Source organism: Ruditapes philippinarum, unplaced genomic scaffold (assembly GCF_026571515.1).
Source record: "Ruditapes philippinarum isolate M1 unplaced genomic scaffold, ASM2657151v2 ctg4219_1_1_1_1, whole genome shotgun sequence".
Taxonomy (NCBI): domain Eukaryota; kingdom Metazoa; phylum Mollusca; class Bivalvia; order Venerida; family Veneridae; genus Ruditapes; species Ruditapes philippinarum.
In genome coordinates, this window is record NW_026857543.1 from 1 (window position 1) to 16,610 (window position 16,610).

Genomic DNA, 16,610 nt, shown 5'->3' on the forward strand with positions numbered 1-16,610 from the left:
ACCCCTTTACCCTTATATCTGTTCCATAATAAAAATGTTTATATGTATTTCCCTCACATATGTTCTTTAAGAACTACAGTGTTTATACACCTTAAAGACCAGATGACCCTTCTTCATATATATTCCATCACTACTAATGTATATTTACATCTAGATGATTCCCTGCTCATCTTATTTTAACCTCCTATGCATCTTCTATAAAAACTAGTATATGTTCATGCAGATGATCTCTTGGTCCTCTTATAATGTGATAACTCTTATATCTTTAATGAACATAAGTATACATTGTGTACAAGTGCATTCAGATGATCCTATAATAATCTTACTTGATATCCTAACATAGGTTCATCTGCTGATTAAATTATTAGGCATATGAATGAAAAACCATTATTCTACAATTGTATGTCCTGAAGTTTAAAGCCTGTTTCCATTTTCTAGACATATGCATAAATTTATTAGGAGGATTAAGCATATGCATTATTTCACAGTGACGCTGATGATTTCCATAGATTAAGTCTATTTTAATCATGATGATAACGCTTTATAAGAAATTCGTGCTTAATTTATAGGCGGGGCTAAATAATCAAAGCGTACTCTTACTCGGTCCCTTTTACCGTTTACCGCGAAACTTGACTGTCCGCCATTTTGAAATTAAAGAGCGAAAAGGGGAGTTAACCGAGGTAGTCCGTCCAGGTTCATGGTACTAAATTTAAATATCTCCCAAACTGCTCATAGTTTTAAATATGCTTTTTACAATCCACTGATTGAATATTGTCTTCCGTTGTGCCTTTTTAAAGGACATTATTTACCTTTCCAACTACTTGTTTGGCAATCTTCATTTTGCCTTAATATACGACGCACTTAAATTAAAAGTACATAAGAGGTTAAAACAGAGCCTAAAAATAGTGTGTTTATTTACTGTATTTCGATCACTAAGATGAAAATTTTGCTTTTAAATCATGATTCAGCCAATACGGTTATAACCTGCATAACACACCGTCTCACTGAGTTGACGTAACGCTGTATGATATTTGCTGGAAGACAGTTCGATTCCAAATGTAAGGCGTTTTGAAGGTCAAGCATAATATAAGGACAGTATATATATAAGCATTGATCTCATCCAACGACAAAGAACAACAAAAATGTGTTCAGTGGGTTAAGATTTGATGATAGAGAAGGACAATGCAATACGTTTATTTCATTAACGTCGAAAGGGTCATCAAAGCGCCATTCCGTTGCAGGGTTTTAGCCAGGAATTTCTGAAGGCATATTTACGGTGGCACAAATACTGTGGCACAAAGGTGACATGTGTGTGTTTTTATTTGTAACGTTTTTAAGGCACACAAACCCTGTCGGTGAAAAGCTAGCTCACCACCGAGAGCGGTTTATGCCCTTATATATTGGATACTGTCCTTTATGTGAATTCATCAGCTTTTGTTTTTCGCATATTGTAATGCTCATTATATGACGTTCTACCAACATCGTTACATTACTTTCCCCTCCGAGAAGTCTCGTCCCGAGACTTAGCCTGGGAAATCTGTGGGTAGGGCAACTCCGGTCTGGCAGTTGCCTACATCCCCCCACACTGGCCACCAAATTTAACGTTTTTAAGGCACACAAACCCTGTCGGTGAAAAGCTAGCTCACCACCGAGAGCGGTTTATGCCCTTATATATTGGATACTATCCTTTATGTGAATTCCTCAGCTTTTGTTTTTCGCATATTGTAATGCTCATTATATGACGTTCTACCAACATCGTTACATATTTATCTCGTGGCCACGAGATATAATGTCGTGGCCACGAGTTACTAAGTCGTGGCCACGAAATAGCTAAGTCGTGGCCACGAGATACAAAGTCATGGCCACGAGTTACTAAGTCGTGGCCACGAGATAGCTAAGTCGTGGCCACGAGATACTATGTCGTGGCCACGAGTTACTAAGTCGTGGCCACGAGATACCTAAGTCGTGGCCACGAGATACTATGTCGTGGCCACGAGTTACTAAGTCGTGGCAACGAGTTACTAAGTCGTGGCCACGAGATAGCTAAGTCGTGGCCACGAGATATTAAGTCGTGGCCACGAGTTACTAAGTCGTGGCCACGAGATAGCTAAGTTGTGGCCACGAGATACTATGTCGTGACCACGAGTTACTAAGTCCTGGCCACGAGATACCTAAGTCGTGGCCACGAGATACTATGTCGTGGCCACGATCGAGTTACTAAGTCGTGGCCACGAGTTACTAAGTCGTGGCCACGAGATAGCTAAGTCGTGGCCACGAGATACTATGTCGTGGCCACGAGTTACTAAGTCGTGGCCACGAGATACTATGTCGTGGCCACGAGATAATTAACCAATCAGAATACACTATATATATATTATGATTTTTTTAAACTTAACAACTTACTTTTACATGCAACATTTATCTTTTAAAATACTGAAGATATTCACTTTGAAATTGTCTTTTGGATCATATTAGAAAGTCACCTTCCAAGGCCCATCAGACATTAATTTTGACTATAGCTCTTTGTTACCTTCTTCATACGATAATGAGAAGGAATAAGTCCTGGTTTATTTTATTTGGAAGCTCTAAACAAGGTTTACAGGCCGTAGAACGTACAGACTGACCAATACGATCACAAAATTGTCCCAACAAAGAACTATAGTCAAAATTAATGTCTGATGAGCCTTGGAAGGTGACTTTCTAATATGGTCCTAAAGACAAGTTGCATGTAAAAGAAAGTTGTTAAGTTTAAAAAATTCATAATATATATAGTGTATTCTGATTGGTTAATTATCTCGTGGCCACGACTTAGCTATCTCGTTCCGACGACTTAGCAACTCGTGGCCACGACATAGTATCTCGTGGCCACGACTTAGCTATCTTGTGGCCATGACTTAGTAACTCGTGGCCACGACATAGTATCTCGTGGCAAATACTTAGCTATCTCGATATCGTGGCCACGAGTTACTAAGTCGTAGCCACGAGTTACTAAGTCGTGGCCACGAGAAAGCTAAGTATTGGCCGCGAGATACTATGTATATGACTTAGGTATCTCGTGGCCACGACTTAGTAACTCGTGGCCATGACATAGTATCTCGTGGCCACAACTTAGCTATCTCGTGGCCACGACTTAGTAACTCGTGGCCACGACATAGTATCTCGTGGCCACGACATAGTATCTCGTGGCCACGACTTAGCTATCTCGTGGCCACGACTTACTAACTCGTGGCCACGACTAAGTAACTCGTGGCCACGACATAGTATCTCGTGGCCACGACTTAGCTATCTCGTGGCCACGACTTAGTAACTCGTGGCCACGACATAGTATCTCGTGGCTACGAGATAAATAAAAACACACACATGTCACCTTTGTGCCCCCGTACATATTGCAAAAATACTAGGCAATTGTCTCGGCTTAGAATATTGACAGCTTAAAGGGAATGGGAGAATATTTTAGCTTCATGAGCTTAATAAGTATCTGCCAGCTTTTCATTTATTATTACACAACTTTTTTATATATAGAGAGCTCACACATCTTAATTTATGTATCGTTAAGTTATGATCTTTTAGATATATTTACAAGACCAAAACAGAAGTAAAAAGCATGATACATGTAAGGACCTAAATATGTTGTCTATACACTTATTCTTTATCCAAATTTTTTTCAGACATAGAACACATCAAATATCATAAAAACATACATTTACCTCGATTCACACCACAGCTAAATCGCAGTGCACATCTGATTCCCTAAAAATGTATCAGTTGTTTGACATAATATTTGATCAGGAGCAATATTAGAGTAATATCTATTGCCCCTGATTTAACAAGAGAAATTATAAATGTTAAGACATTTCTAATCAATGTGCAGTGCCAGGTTCGTTGTTCATGCCTAGGGTAACAAGCTTGTGCTTCTTTTTTTGCTTACATTTGCTTTCAAAGGTTGACATTCTATTATCGTGGCAACCCTGCATAATTTTAAGTTCCGAATATTAAGTGATATTCGCACTTTACATGTGCAAGTAAATATTTTACCACTTTTGTCCATGTATACATGTTGCACGTGTATAAACAGTGCGAAGTTGCTATTCAAGCTTAAAAGTAAGTGAAACCAAATAATAACTTGAACAATATCTTATTGAATTTATCGACCGTAAAAGCTGATACTGCTAGTTTTAGGACTTGCTTAATTTTACAACTGCATACTTTGTTGTATAAAATGTATACGGATAAGAAAAGTGCACACATTCTTTTGTGTTTATAGAGCGTGATTTTCGGATCCTTATTATTAGATATCATATATAGTTATTTACTGCGATTTAACTAAAACTTTGGTACTCACTAAACAAATCCATATGTGCTTAATTCCAGTCAGTACTATTTTTTCTCAAAACTTTCATTTTCTTAAATCACTTTTTTCTGCTCGACTGTAAATATATACTTGGATATTTACGGAATTCCATAAACGACAGCCTACTGTTTACTGTCAACTGCCTACTGTCAACTGCTTACTGTCAACTGCCTACTGTCAACTGCTTACCTTCAACTGCTTAATGCTTACAGCGACTGTTTATTGATAAATGCCAACTGTTACACCTGTCAAATACCCGATTAATTGCCTGAAAGTAAATGTTGGCTTTTTACTTACTTCTTCCAATGTGTTTATATGTTACAATGAGGCCGTTTGAAACAGTATTGGTCAATGAATTACTCTGTATCATTTATGAAATAGAGAGAAATAAGAATCCCTAAAGAAAGCCCAACAAGGCAAATTGAAAATGTTGCAGGCTCGGTTTGATTGAGTCTGTTCATGGACGGTACTGTCAAGTGCAAACTACCGTCCACGCCCTCTAGCACCGGCTTAAGAAGACTTTGAAGACTAGATATGTTATGTTATATGTTATATAGATAAACTTTATTTGTATCATAGTTTGAGGACCTTTGTCAGAGTTAAATCGTATACATATACATGCACAGTGCGTTAACTGGAGTGTAGGTATATGTTACCCGCACTCCAGAGCATGTCCATGGATTGGCTCATTTTTGCTGGGGTTTACTTATTGTGACGGCAGAGAAAGGGAAAACGACAGGAATATGCTATATGCTCGTTCATTGGTTACTTTTTTCTGGGGTTTTATATTGTGACAACAGGGATTGTGATATTATGTTTGACAATAATACAAAAGAGAAAGGGCATCGAAACACGAGGCTATCTGATTAATACTCGGGGGCTACGCCCCCTCGTACAAATCAGATAGCCTCGTGTTTCGATGCTCTTTCTATTACAAAAATGTTATCAAACCAAATATTACAAGTTTTTTCTGTCATTAAATCTTGTTCGGTAATTTTGTCCTACCAAATATAACTGCTTGCTTAATTATTTATACATGTATATCCCTGTTCAAGCTTGTAAAAGACAGTCATTTAGATACATTTACCATATAACCTGTACATTTATATTATAATATTTGTTCATTAAATGATATTAACCCTACCCTATAACTTTAGAGCTTAATGATAGCCTTGTAATGTCATGAATGTCGTTGTTTTTACATTTAAATTACAACGGTCAGTTATATGTTCGCATTTTGAAAATAATGCTATGTTTTGTTCAAAAATAATCTAGATAATGGTGCCCAAAACATAGATACAAAATTATATATACCAGTCACGTTTCTTTATTCGCGTACTGTGAGAGTATACACACTTCGTAGTCCAAATCATACATGGAACCGTTTAATTCTATCTAAAAAAAGTTAATACTTGTTCTGGTGATTGTAGACCGCACATTTATATCATAATTCTACAAAGCCTTAGATTTGACTGAAGAAAATGTTACTTTAGTTGATGTTAAAAAAATATTCGACAGAAGCATGTTGACTAAAATGTCAATTATTGTGTTATAATTGGAAAGTCGATGCATAATAAAATCATTGAAAGATCTTTAAGTTACGTGGGCATTATTATTTAATATAAAGGAATGTTAGTATTTGTTTAACGATATAATGAACTGCGGTATCCTAAATTTGAGTCAATGTACGTAATGCCTTCCGCATGTAATTTCTTAGTTTTTGCAGTATTGCCTGTGTTACTTTCTCTTTTTTTATAACTTATGATAAAGGCATTAAAACCACAGGATAGAAAACAGATTAATTTGCTGTACGTCCGTCTTTTTATTTCATTGTCTTAAGAAAAGAATGTTTAGGTTAACTTGTAAAGCTGTTTTGAAGAAAAATATTTAGTTAACTTGCCAGATATTAGAGCTTCAGATGTATTTCTTATGGACGTAATCTTCATCTTCCTAATACATACTTTTCGCGATCCTATATACATTTAAAATTGATGGACTAAGACACTATTTATATGTGGACAATGTTGAATATTGTTTTTTCCAACTTGGTCATGTTACAACATTCAACACACAAACTTTGCTTTATGGTTAACATACATATAACCATTTTATTTTGTCATAATTTTGTTTTCCGGGGAGCTAAACATAAACAAAATTACAAGAAAATTATTATAATTAATTTCTAAAGAACTTTTTTATTTACAATTGAAAAAACAAAACAAAATACACTTATTGATTATAACACCAAATAAAAAGTATGTTTTGGTCGCAATAATGAGACCAGTTAGCTAATATTTTCTTGTATACGCATTTATTTAAAAATAAAAAATTATGACACGCCTGTAAAAAATCAAAATCTATATAAAATATTTGTAAAGTTTAAAGGAAAGTAATTAATATAAAAGCAGAATTATAATTAAAAGTTCTGTTATGAATTATATACATTGTAATTGTTATGAGATTATATTAATTTAAATATACTCTGCAATATAAAGTGATATACACGTTGTAAGAAAGGTAACTTAAAAATGCTTCATATTATACCATAGAAGCTCTACACCATCGCGATGTCTTAGAATGTTTACCTTAGTTGTCAAACCTCTAGAACCCAGATACAAATAGTAATGACTTTCATTGGATGATTCTGGCAAATACGAAGGCAGATTTGCTCATTGGTTTTACTTGCGGTAATTGCAAAAAGAAATAGAAAAAAATAACCAACCTAAAAGTTCACTTTTAAGTGTGTTTGTTAACAAGATAATTATAAAAATTATATAAAAGATGGATTTTAAACAAACACGTCAAAAAATATATTGTAACATTATCATGATCATTTTGTCTATCAGAAATTTTTAAGTAAATTTAAATAGTTAAGAATCTATTATTTCTCAGAGTTTTTTTAATAGCACAATTGAATTTAAACAAGAGAATAACGATGGCTTTTCATAAAAGTAAAATAAGCTGATCCAAACTGTAATTTATCACTTCATGTTTGCACTCTTTATGTCACTGAAATATTGAACGTTTTTGAAACAATTTGAATACAGCCAAGTTTGTCTTTGTTTATGCTTTCAGAGTAGTCCTTTTCCTCTTCCATTGTAATTACAGCTGTATTGGTTCTGTTACTTGTCTGTGAAGTCAATGAAAGTATAGGCTGTTCCTCCATTGAAATGTTTCTTTCAGATTTATCATCCTCTGCACTAGAATAAAATTGATTCTATAATTAACCTTCAAAGCACATATCTATCAAGAGTGCAATACTTAACAAAAAGGCATAACATAACATCTAATAAGGAATTACACATTTATAAGCTATATAAACTAACAGCCAATGAAAACTGAACCAAAATGATCTCGTAAATGAATGAACTCACACATATTTGATTATGAGAGAATGTTAAGCCTAAATTTCACCAGTGATTTCACCATTATATTACAGATATTCTTCTAGAAAATGTATTACATTGGCAAATGAAAGTTTAATAAACTATGAAATTCTAAATAAAATAAGGGAGTGTTGACATAATGGTCCAGATCTCCGCCTCTCAACCGAGGAATAGTGGACTCAAGCCCGTCCATGTTGATTATTGAACACAAATTCTTTGTGAATAATTTATTATTAAGTTGATTTACCCTAAACTGAGTCCTATATTTGACAATTTATCAATCACCTGTGCAAGAGACACGTGGAACCATTTCATAACATAATCAAAGCAATGTGCAATGGTGGGACGTACACAAGTCATTGCAATGAATTAGAAATTACAAGTTATTAGGCTTAATTATAAAATAATCCTTTTTACTTTACTTACCATTGTTTTCCGCAAAGTTTACATCAGCAGATTTTTTCAACAAAATGGTGGGCGCACATGTGTTTACATTCGGAATACTTCTATTTGATCCATACATAGACTTAGACTGTCAATAAGCAGTTAGCAGTAGGCAGTGAGCAGCAGGCTGTCCAGTTAGCAGTAGGCAGTGAGCAGTAGGCTGTCGTTTATGGAATTCCGTAGATATTGATTTACTTTCAATATTTTTACGTGCTGAAACACAAAACCTAGGCCTCGGACAGGCTTGCATATTTTTAAGATATATAATAATCATTCGAGTTAGATGCGATACTCATGTTGTAAGTTAATAACATATAATATGTATAAAGGATCTGGCACGAGTTTCATATGATGTAAAATATCTTATTGAATGACATCAAGAAGCTGTTTAAAAGAGAGCCTCTAGTGAGTTTGTTATATCATACATTATATGACAACAAAAGTGTGATCCTTTTTATCACATGTCTTTAAAAACGCATTGAAATATTTAATGAAAATTAATTTATATGAACGACTTAGTAACTCGTGGCCACGACATAGTATCTCGTGGCCACAACTTAGCTATCTCGTGGCCACGACTTAGTAACTCGTGGCCACGACTTAATATCTTGTGGCCACGACTTAGCTATCTCGTGGCCACGACTTAGGAACTCGTGGCCACGACATAGTATCTCGTGGGCACGACTTAGCTATCTCGTGGGCACGACTTACTAACTCGGGGCCACGACTAAGTAACTTTTGGCCACGACATAGTATCTCGTGGCCACGACTTAGCTATCTCGTGGCCACGACTTAGTAACTCGTGGCCACGACATAGTATCTTGTGGCCACGACATTGCTATCTCGTGGCCACGGCTAAGTAACTCGTGGCCACGACATTGCTATCTCGTGGCCACGACTTAGTAACTCGTGGCCACGACATAGTATCTCGTGGCCACGAGATAAATAAAAACACACACATGTCACCTTTGTGCCCCCGTACATATTGCAAAAATACTAGGCAATTGTCTCGGCTTAGAATATTGACAGCTTAAAGGGAATGGGAGAATATTTTAGCTTCATGAGCTTAATAAGTATCTGCCAGCTTTTCATTTATTATTACACAACTTTTTTATATATAGAGAGCTCACACATCTTAATTTATGTATCGTTAAGTTATGATCTTTTAGATATATTTACAAGACCAAAACAGAAGTAAAAAGCATGATACATGTAAGGACCTAAATATGTTGTCTATACACTTATTCTTTATCCAAATTTTTTTCAGACATAGAACACATCAAATATCATAAAACATACATTTACCTCGATTCACACCACAGCTAAATCGCAGTGCACATCTGATTCCCTAAAAATGTATCAGTTGTTTGACATAATATTTGATCAGGAGCAATATTAGAGTAATATCTATTGCCCCTGATTTAACAAGAGAAATTATAAATGTTAAGACATTTCTAATCAATGTGCAGTGCCAGGTTCATTGTTCATGCCTAGGGTAACAAGCTTGTGCTTCTTTTTTTTGCTTACATTTGCTTTCAAAGGTTGACATTCTATTATCGTGGCAACCCTGCATAATTTTAAGTTCCGAATATTAAGTGATATTCGCACTTTACATGTGCAAGTAAATATTTTACCACTTTTGTCCATGTATACATGTTGCACGTGTATAAACAGTGCGAAGTTGCTATTCAAGCTTAAAAGTAAGTGAAACCAAATAATAACTTGAACAATATCTTATTGAATTTATCGACCGTAAAAGCTGATACTGCTAGTTTTAGGACTTGCTTAATTTTACAACTGCATACTTTGTTGTATAAAATGTATCCGGATAAGAAAAGTGCACACATTCTTTTGTGTTTATAGAGCGTGATTTTCGGATCCTTATTATTAGATATCATATATAGTTATTTACTGCGATTTAACTAAAACTTTGGTACTCACTAAACAAATCCATATGTGCTTAATTCCAGTCAGTACTATTTTTTCTCAAAACTTTCATTTTCTTAAATCACTTTTTTCTGCTCGACTGTAAATATATACTTGGATATTGATTTACTTTCAATATTTTTACGTGCTGAAACACAAAACCTAGGCCTCGGACAGGCTTGCATATTTTTAAGATATATAATAATCATTCGAGTTAGATGCGATACTCATGTTGTAAGTTAATAACATATAATATGTATAAAGGATCTGGCACGAGTTTCATATGATGTAAAATATCTTATTGAATGACATCAAGAAGCTGTTTAAAAGAGAGCCTCTAGTGAGTTTGTTATATCATACATTATATGAAAACAAACGTGTGATCCTTTTTATCACATGTCTTTAAAAACGCATTGAAATATTTAATGAAAATTAATTTATATGAACGTTTAACGCGCGCTTTTGCTGTATGGGTAACCAATGACCTTCCAGTGTCTGCGCCATGTGATCTCCCAAAAATTGGATCCAATCTTATCAATTTAGCCTTTCCCTTGTTTTGAATTTCCTAGCATAAAAAATCCTAATCTAGTTAATTTTGTACTCTAGTGAGCTTTATTTTCATATATACTATTTTCCAGCGTCCAGTATTGGTCCAGAAAAGCAATACATGTCAAGTTCCTATTTTACTCATAGTAACAAAGTTCTGTCAAAAAGTGGTGTGTGAAATAAAGAGACCGGTATACATTGTTGAATACAATACAGATCCTATTAATCTGAACTGAAGGACAAACTTAACTGTTTACAGTGGTAACGAGGCTCTTCTGAGTTTCCGCCAAAAAGTTACCAGAGAGCTAGATATATCCTTCTTTTATTCTGTTACACAGCCTGTGTATGGTTCCTTTTTGCATATTATTTAAGAAAAAAATGACATCTTTACTGGAAGCCGGGGTAAGATACTTATAAGTTATGGTATCACGCAAGTGACCTCACATGGAAATGTATGTATGACCGTACAATACTTTTTTACGTAGTAGGAATAAACAGCACGGGGATGTGAGGAATTATTTTAATATTTTGTGTACTTAAGGAGTTTTAAAGATGGGACTCTTTTTTTCAAACCGACGTCATTAATGTTCGATTAATAATATATAAACGACAACGAAGACGTTATTTTGACGAAACATTTAATATGAGAATCAAACTATGTAGTGTGTCTCAAACAAGATAAAAAGCATAGATATATCATACTTCGCATACAGCTTTAGACCAATATCATCTTTAATAAATATTTGCATTGTTTCTATGTACAGAAAATCATATTTAATTCATTTTAGTGTGAACAAAGCATTAAAGTATTGGAAGTTGAAATTCCAAAGAATGTTTACTTCGTCGAAAATTTTTGTTTACTATCATCCCAAAATGTGAAAATACATAATTATCTACACGTTATTATAACACTCAGCATTTTAAACCAATAAATAGTTACAGTCAAAGTGAATTAACTTTTTTCAGCATTTGAAAAAGACGGATATTTCAATTTTATCTTACTATACCAACGTCATGTCAGGCCCTCATCTTTTTGTCATATAACGATTTTTTCCACTATGAAAAAATAAACATTATGCTGCATTATTTATCGATACCTTAATTTTTTCTTTGTGAGCGTTTACATTTCTCGTCACTGTAGCCGAAGCAACAGTCGAAGCAACAGGACATATATGTCTTTCACAACGCTCACATAGCTGCTCAATTAATTCCAACCAGTATTCGAACAACACGAAAAGACGTGATGTTTTTTTACAGAAAACTTCTTCAGGTTTACCATTGTCCCTTGTCAGAAATAGAAAAACTTTGCAAACCAGAGTGCTCTGAAGAAATCTTTCGGGATTTGGAAGATATACTGGTTTTAAGAGAAGCTGGTTTAAGACTTGCATTTCTTTGTATATGGACTGAAACTGTGCGTTTTTATGTAGAACATTCACAATATTCTCGTTTAAATCCATGCGTTCTATAAAATGTATTTTCATGTTGGTACTGAATTTTTCAAATGTCCCAATTACAGTTGCCTCTCTTACGCTCAGTATCTCTATTTCATTTGGATCATCAGCGGTGCAAATCTGCATTGTGAAAATACTTATGACGAAAGCCTTCAGTTGGTCTACCGACGCTTTCGAGTTTCTCTGCCATAGACTTAGCATGAGAATAATTATTGATGAAGTTTCATCCATCTCTTCAGGTAAGATTTCTACCATGTCACCAAATATTGCGAACAAAAGAGTTTTTCTTGAATGTTTGTTTAGTATTCCAATATCGGTAATGTGCGGCAACTTGGGGAAATGTGGTAGTTTTTTCAATGGATTCACATTTGAGACATTAGTTTTAACTCTGTGATATTCTTTTATCTTTCGCTGCTCCTTTTTAGGATTTTGTCCTACCAAAATTTCGTATATAACACGTCTGATTCCTTTCGAGCAAGCGAATGAAGGAGGATTCCTGTGGTCTTCAATCTGGGATTTGAATAGATATCGCTTGTTTATTGCTATATTCAGTAAAAACTTGCTGTTTATGTCACATCTGATGAGACCCAAGATAAACCATTTAGGCAAATCAACTTTGATAGAACATCGACTTAAGACTGTTTCTAGTACTTCCTCTGATAAGTCAACAGCATCATGCTGGTCTGGCGTACAATAGATATTGAAATATGACTTGACTGACTTTACGAACAGACTTTTTTGTGTTTCGTCCGATAACTGTTCTGTTAACTTTTTAAAAGCTTCCGTTCCACTACGAAAGCCAGCTTTTTTTAACCAATCTAATGTATAATGTACACCACCTGATAACTCACAACTGCTGTTTTTTGTAGGGCTTTTAAACTTAATGTTTGAAGAATCGAAATAATCATTCCCAACCAATGTTGCGAATACTGGTAGAATAACGTCATCGTCAACCATATTCATCTCTTCCATCAAAACCCGACAGTTGTAGATCTTAGTAGGCAAATAATCCAGAAGATGTTCAGGTAAAGGCAGTAAATCTGCAGGATGCACACAACCAACTTCCAATGCAAACACACAGAAATCACTGTCGGCGCTTAAAACTGGACACCTAAATTTATTTGCCAGAAAAGCAATCTCACTGTCGGCTTCAAACAGGCAACATGCGTGAACTATCCCAAGCTTCACGAGAACATTTCGGAAAGTAAGTTCTGCCAAGACGGGTAGTATAAATGTATCTCCAATGTCCAGGGTTCTTCTGGTCTGTTGAAAGATCATTTCAACTTTTCTTGACTGCTTTTCTAAACGATCTAGATGCGTTTTAAACTTTATATTTGTCGGATCGTCGGCTCCGTCAAAGATAACAATCGGTTCAACACGTAAACGTTTCAATGATGAAAAAAAATCGCCACACTCTCTTGCAAAATGATCATAGTCTCCTCCAAACTTGAAAGGAATTTCAAAGAATTGATATAGAAAGTAAACCAAATTTGAACCATCAATTATCAACTTAGTGTCCCGTAATGTGTAGTCACTAAGGAATTTTTCTTTGTTTCTGTTTTTTCTTATGTACGTCTGTAAACCTCGAACACCCATTCTTTAAAACCTATAAACGTTTGCATTTATTGTAGACACAAACGAGTTTCCGGAAACGTTTTAATAAGTTATTCTGGTCTATACAATTATGTCGCTATAACTAATTCCACTAGCACATAAGCATATTCACTCTTTTAATAATATTATCATGTAAGTCATTAAACGTAGGATAAGTACTTAGTACGAAATATCACTCATTGATATCTTATTATAATTTTGTCCCTTATAAACATTATAACAAAATGAAGAAAAGCAACATTTTGTGAATAACTGACATTTGACGATCTCCAATGATTCCATGTTCACTAATAGGTATATTGTAAACTTCATAACACCTGAAACAACGCGTATAAGAGACAATTTCAAAATCGATTTTTGTGTTTTGAATGACGTAAAATGTACTTTTAAATTGAAAGTCTAATTTATAAAAGCTACACTTAAATACAATGTTTTTAGTATATGCCAATCATTAGAGGGTTTCAATCGTAAGTATTCATAATAATCGTTGATTGATGTCCCCATAGTCTTATTGACCAGATTATAAACTCTTTGTACATACAGAGAAACATTGGGTTTGTAAAAATGGTCTGTGCTCTTTTTTCCGCTGCACACATTTGCTAGAATACAAACTTCATTAGATACGTTTCAGTAAAGGCATTGAATGAATTTATCATATTGCTTTTCAAGGTTGTACCAATGTTGCCAAAATGTGTAGCATTTTCTATTCTATTGGCTTAACAGTACATAATTAGCCCTTGACGTTCAAGCAACAACTATTCGTGTGTCTGCTATTTTTACATTCATTTGGCTTGATATGCGCCTGATATGAATACATGTGGTTTTATAAGGTACAACACCTATTTGGTCTGCATTAACTTGGTTTGAAAGTGACATTCAGTAATAATCTTCTTTTTTTAAACATCAAATTTGTTGTCAATTGCTAAAAGTAGTTTTAGGTATCGGACTCAAAAATCACTTTCGATAATCGGACCACCAGAATCGATTGTCTGCTGATAGTATAATCGAGTTTCGCATTTTTTATGGCCGTTTTTTTCTTTTAAGGTACCAATCCTTGTATGTATTTTTATACAGTAGTGACCATATTTTGAGAATAAATAAACTCTTTTCTCCAAGATTAAAGTAAGATTTACTCTTTGAATTCAATACAAACAACACGTACACCTAATACAACTTTCTGGTAGTCAATTATAGTATAGCAGTCAATATTAGTACTAGTCAACAGACCACAATATTAATGAGTAGTATCGTAGATCACTAATTTAACTACAGTAGATCTATAAGTTTATTATGTTATGTTATTACACACTATCATTTTTTAAAGTAGTATTAACCATGTTCAATATGTTTTGAAAATTATATGAAATTTATTATTTACATTGTACATTTATACTTGTTTGTCTTAGCTGGTACTTTATGTCGCATCAAATTTTCAGTGTAACTGTTTATAACTTCACCTGAAGAAAACAATAAGGTCAACTTTATTACGACTTATTCTACTCATTTTCTTAGTCACTACTTTATTAAAAAAAATAACTAAAGTACATTTTACTTTTTAAATCTAAAATCAGTAATTTCATCTATGCACTGACCTTTTAATTTATTTTACATTTGCAAATTTTATGCCATACAGATACATGTATAAATAAAAACAAAAATTTTGTCAATGAAAAAATTCTATTAATCCTATGACTACTTGACTTTTAAACTTTTATGTTGTTTATCCGGTTTTTTTTGTTTTTTGTTTTTGTTTTTTTTAGAATTGATATAAATGTTGTGAGTAAACTTCACAAAAAAAAAAAAAAAACAACGGCTAAAACATATCATTTTTACATTGTTTCGTCACGTTGTAACAGAATCAGTTTTAATGACTTTACCGACCACCAATTGCTATTCAAAGAATATCAAAGACGCCGCCGCCAAAGACTTTTAATCGTGCTCCTGTTGTGTATTAACGCAAGTAAATTTACATGGTCACTGTTAAATATGGTAGTGTTAACTCGCAGAGAGATAAAACTAATGATTGAAATTTATTCGTGAATGTTGTTAGTTAGGTAATTTTGGGTGAATAACTTAACGATAAGAGTGGCTTTACAATAATTTAATGTGCATAAACTATGCATGTTTAAAATTTACAAGATATAATTATGTTTAGTTTAAATGATATAATGTGAAAACACATCAAGAAAAAAATGGGTATTTTTTTTAATGAAAATTAACAAAGGGCTTTTTATAACAATTAACAAAGGGCAATAAGTCAAAAATCATGAAGTGCATAGTACAAGTTCTTGTGCACTCGACTTCTCAATGAGATCCATCATCCTATGAAGTTTCATTCAATGGCTTTTAAAGTGTAGGAGAATTTGCCCGGGCAAAAATAAAGTATGAAAATTAACATAGGGCAATAACTAAAAAATCATGAAGTCTAGAGCACTGGTTGTTATGCACTACACTTCTTCTCAATGGGATCTATCATCCTATGAAGTTTCAAGTCCATAGTTATGCTCCAGGCGAGCCTAAGGGGACGCTGACACCGCTGACAAAAGTACCCCTATGTGTTGCATTTTTCAAGGCGACCCAAAAAACACTATTGAGAAGGTTCATTCAAAACCAAAGACATAAAAGGATAATGACCATTCAGTCAAAAGTTATTATTGGACTTTCATAACAACCTAAAATAACCATCGCAAAATTTTCATGTCAACCCTTAGTTGTGAGGAATGAACTTTGAATTTCGAACATCATACAGGTGTACAATTCAGTCCTGCTAGAGTTATTGCCCTCGGAAAGTGAACTCTGATTAAGATCTCTGACATGTGTGAAGTTTCAAAAGACCACCTAACATAGTTGTAAAGACTGAACTTTTACACAAAACTTTAACCAGGAATTACT

At 34.1% G+C, this 16,610-nt stretch overlaps 1 protein-coding gene across 1 annotated transcript; it reads right to left on the reverse strand.

The window, feature by feature from the left end:
* Positions 1-11,726: 11,726 nt before the first annotated feature.
* LOC132750115 (protein asteroid homolog 1-like) lies at positions 11,727-13,700 on the reverse strand. Its single transcript, XM_060740059.1, has one exon. The coding sequence runs from the start codon at positions 13,698-13,700 to the stop codon at positions 11,727-11,729; it is 1,974 nt and encodes a 657-aa protein (XP_060596042.1).
* Positions 13,701-16,610: the final 2,910 nt, after the last annotated feature.

What these genes read in the sequence shown, in the direction of transcription:
- LOC132750115 (XM_060740059.1), bottom strand. Translation starts at nt 13,700, where the DNA reads ATGGGTGTTCGAGGTTTACAGACGTACATAAGAAAAAACAGAAACAAA.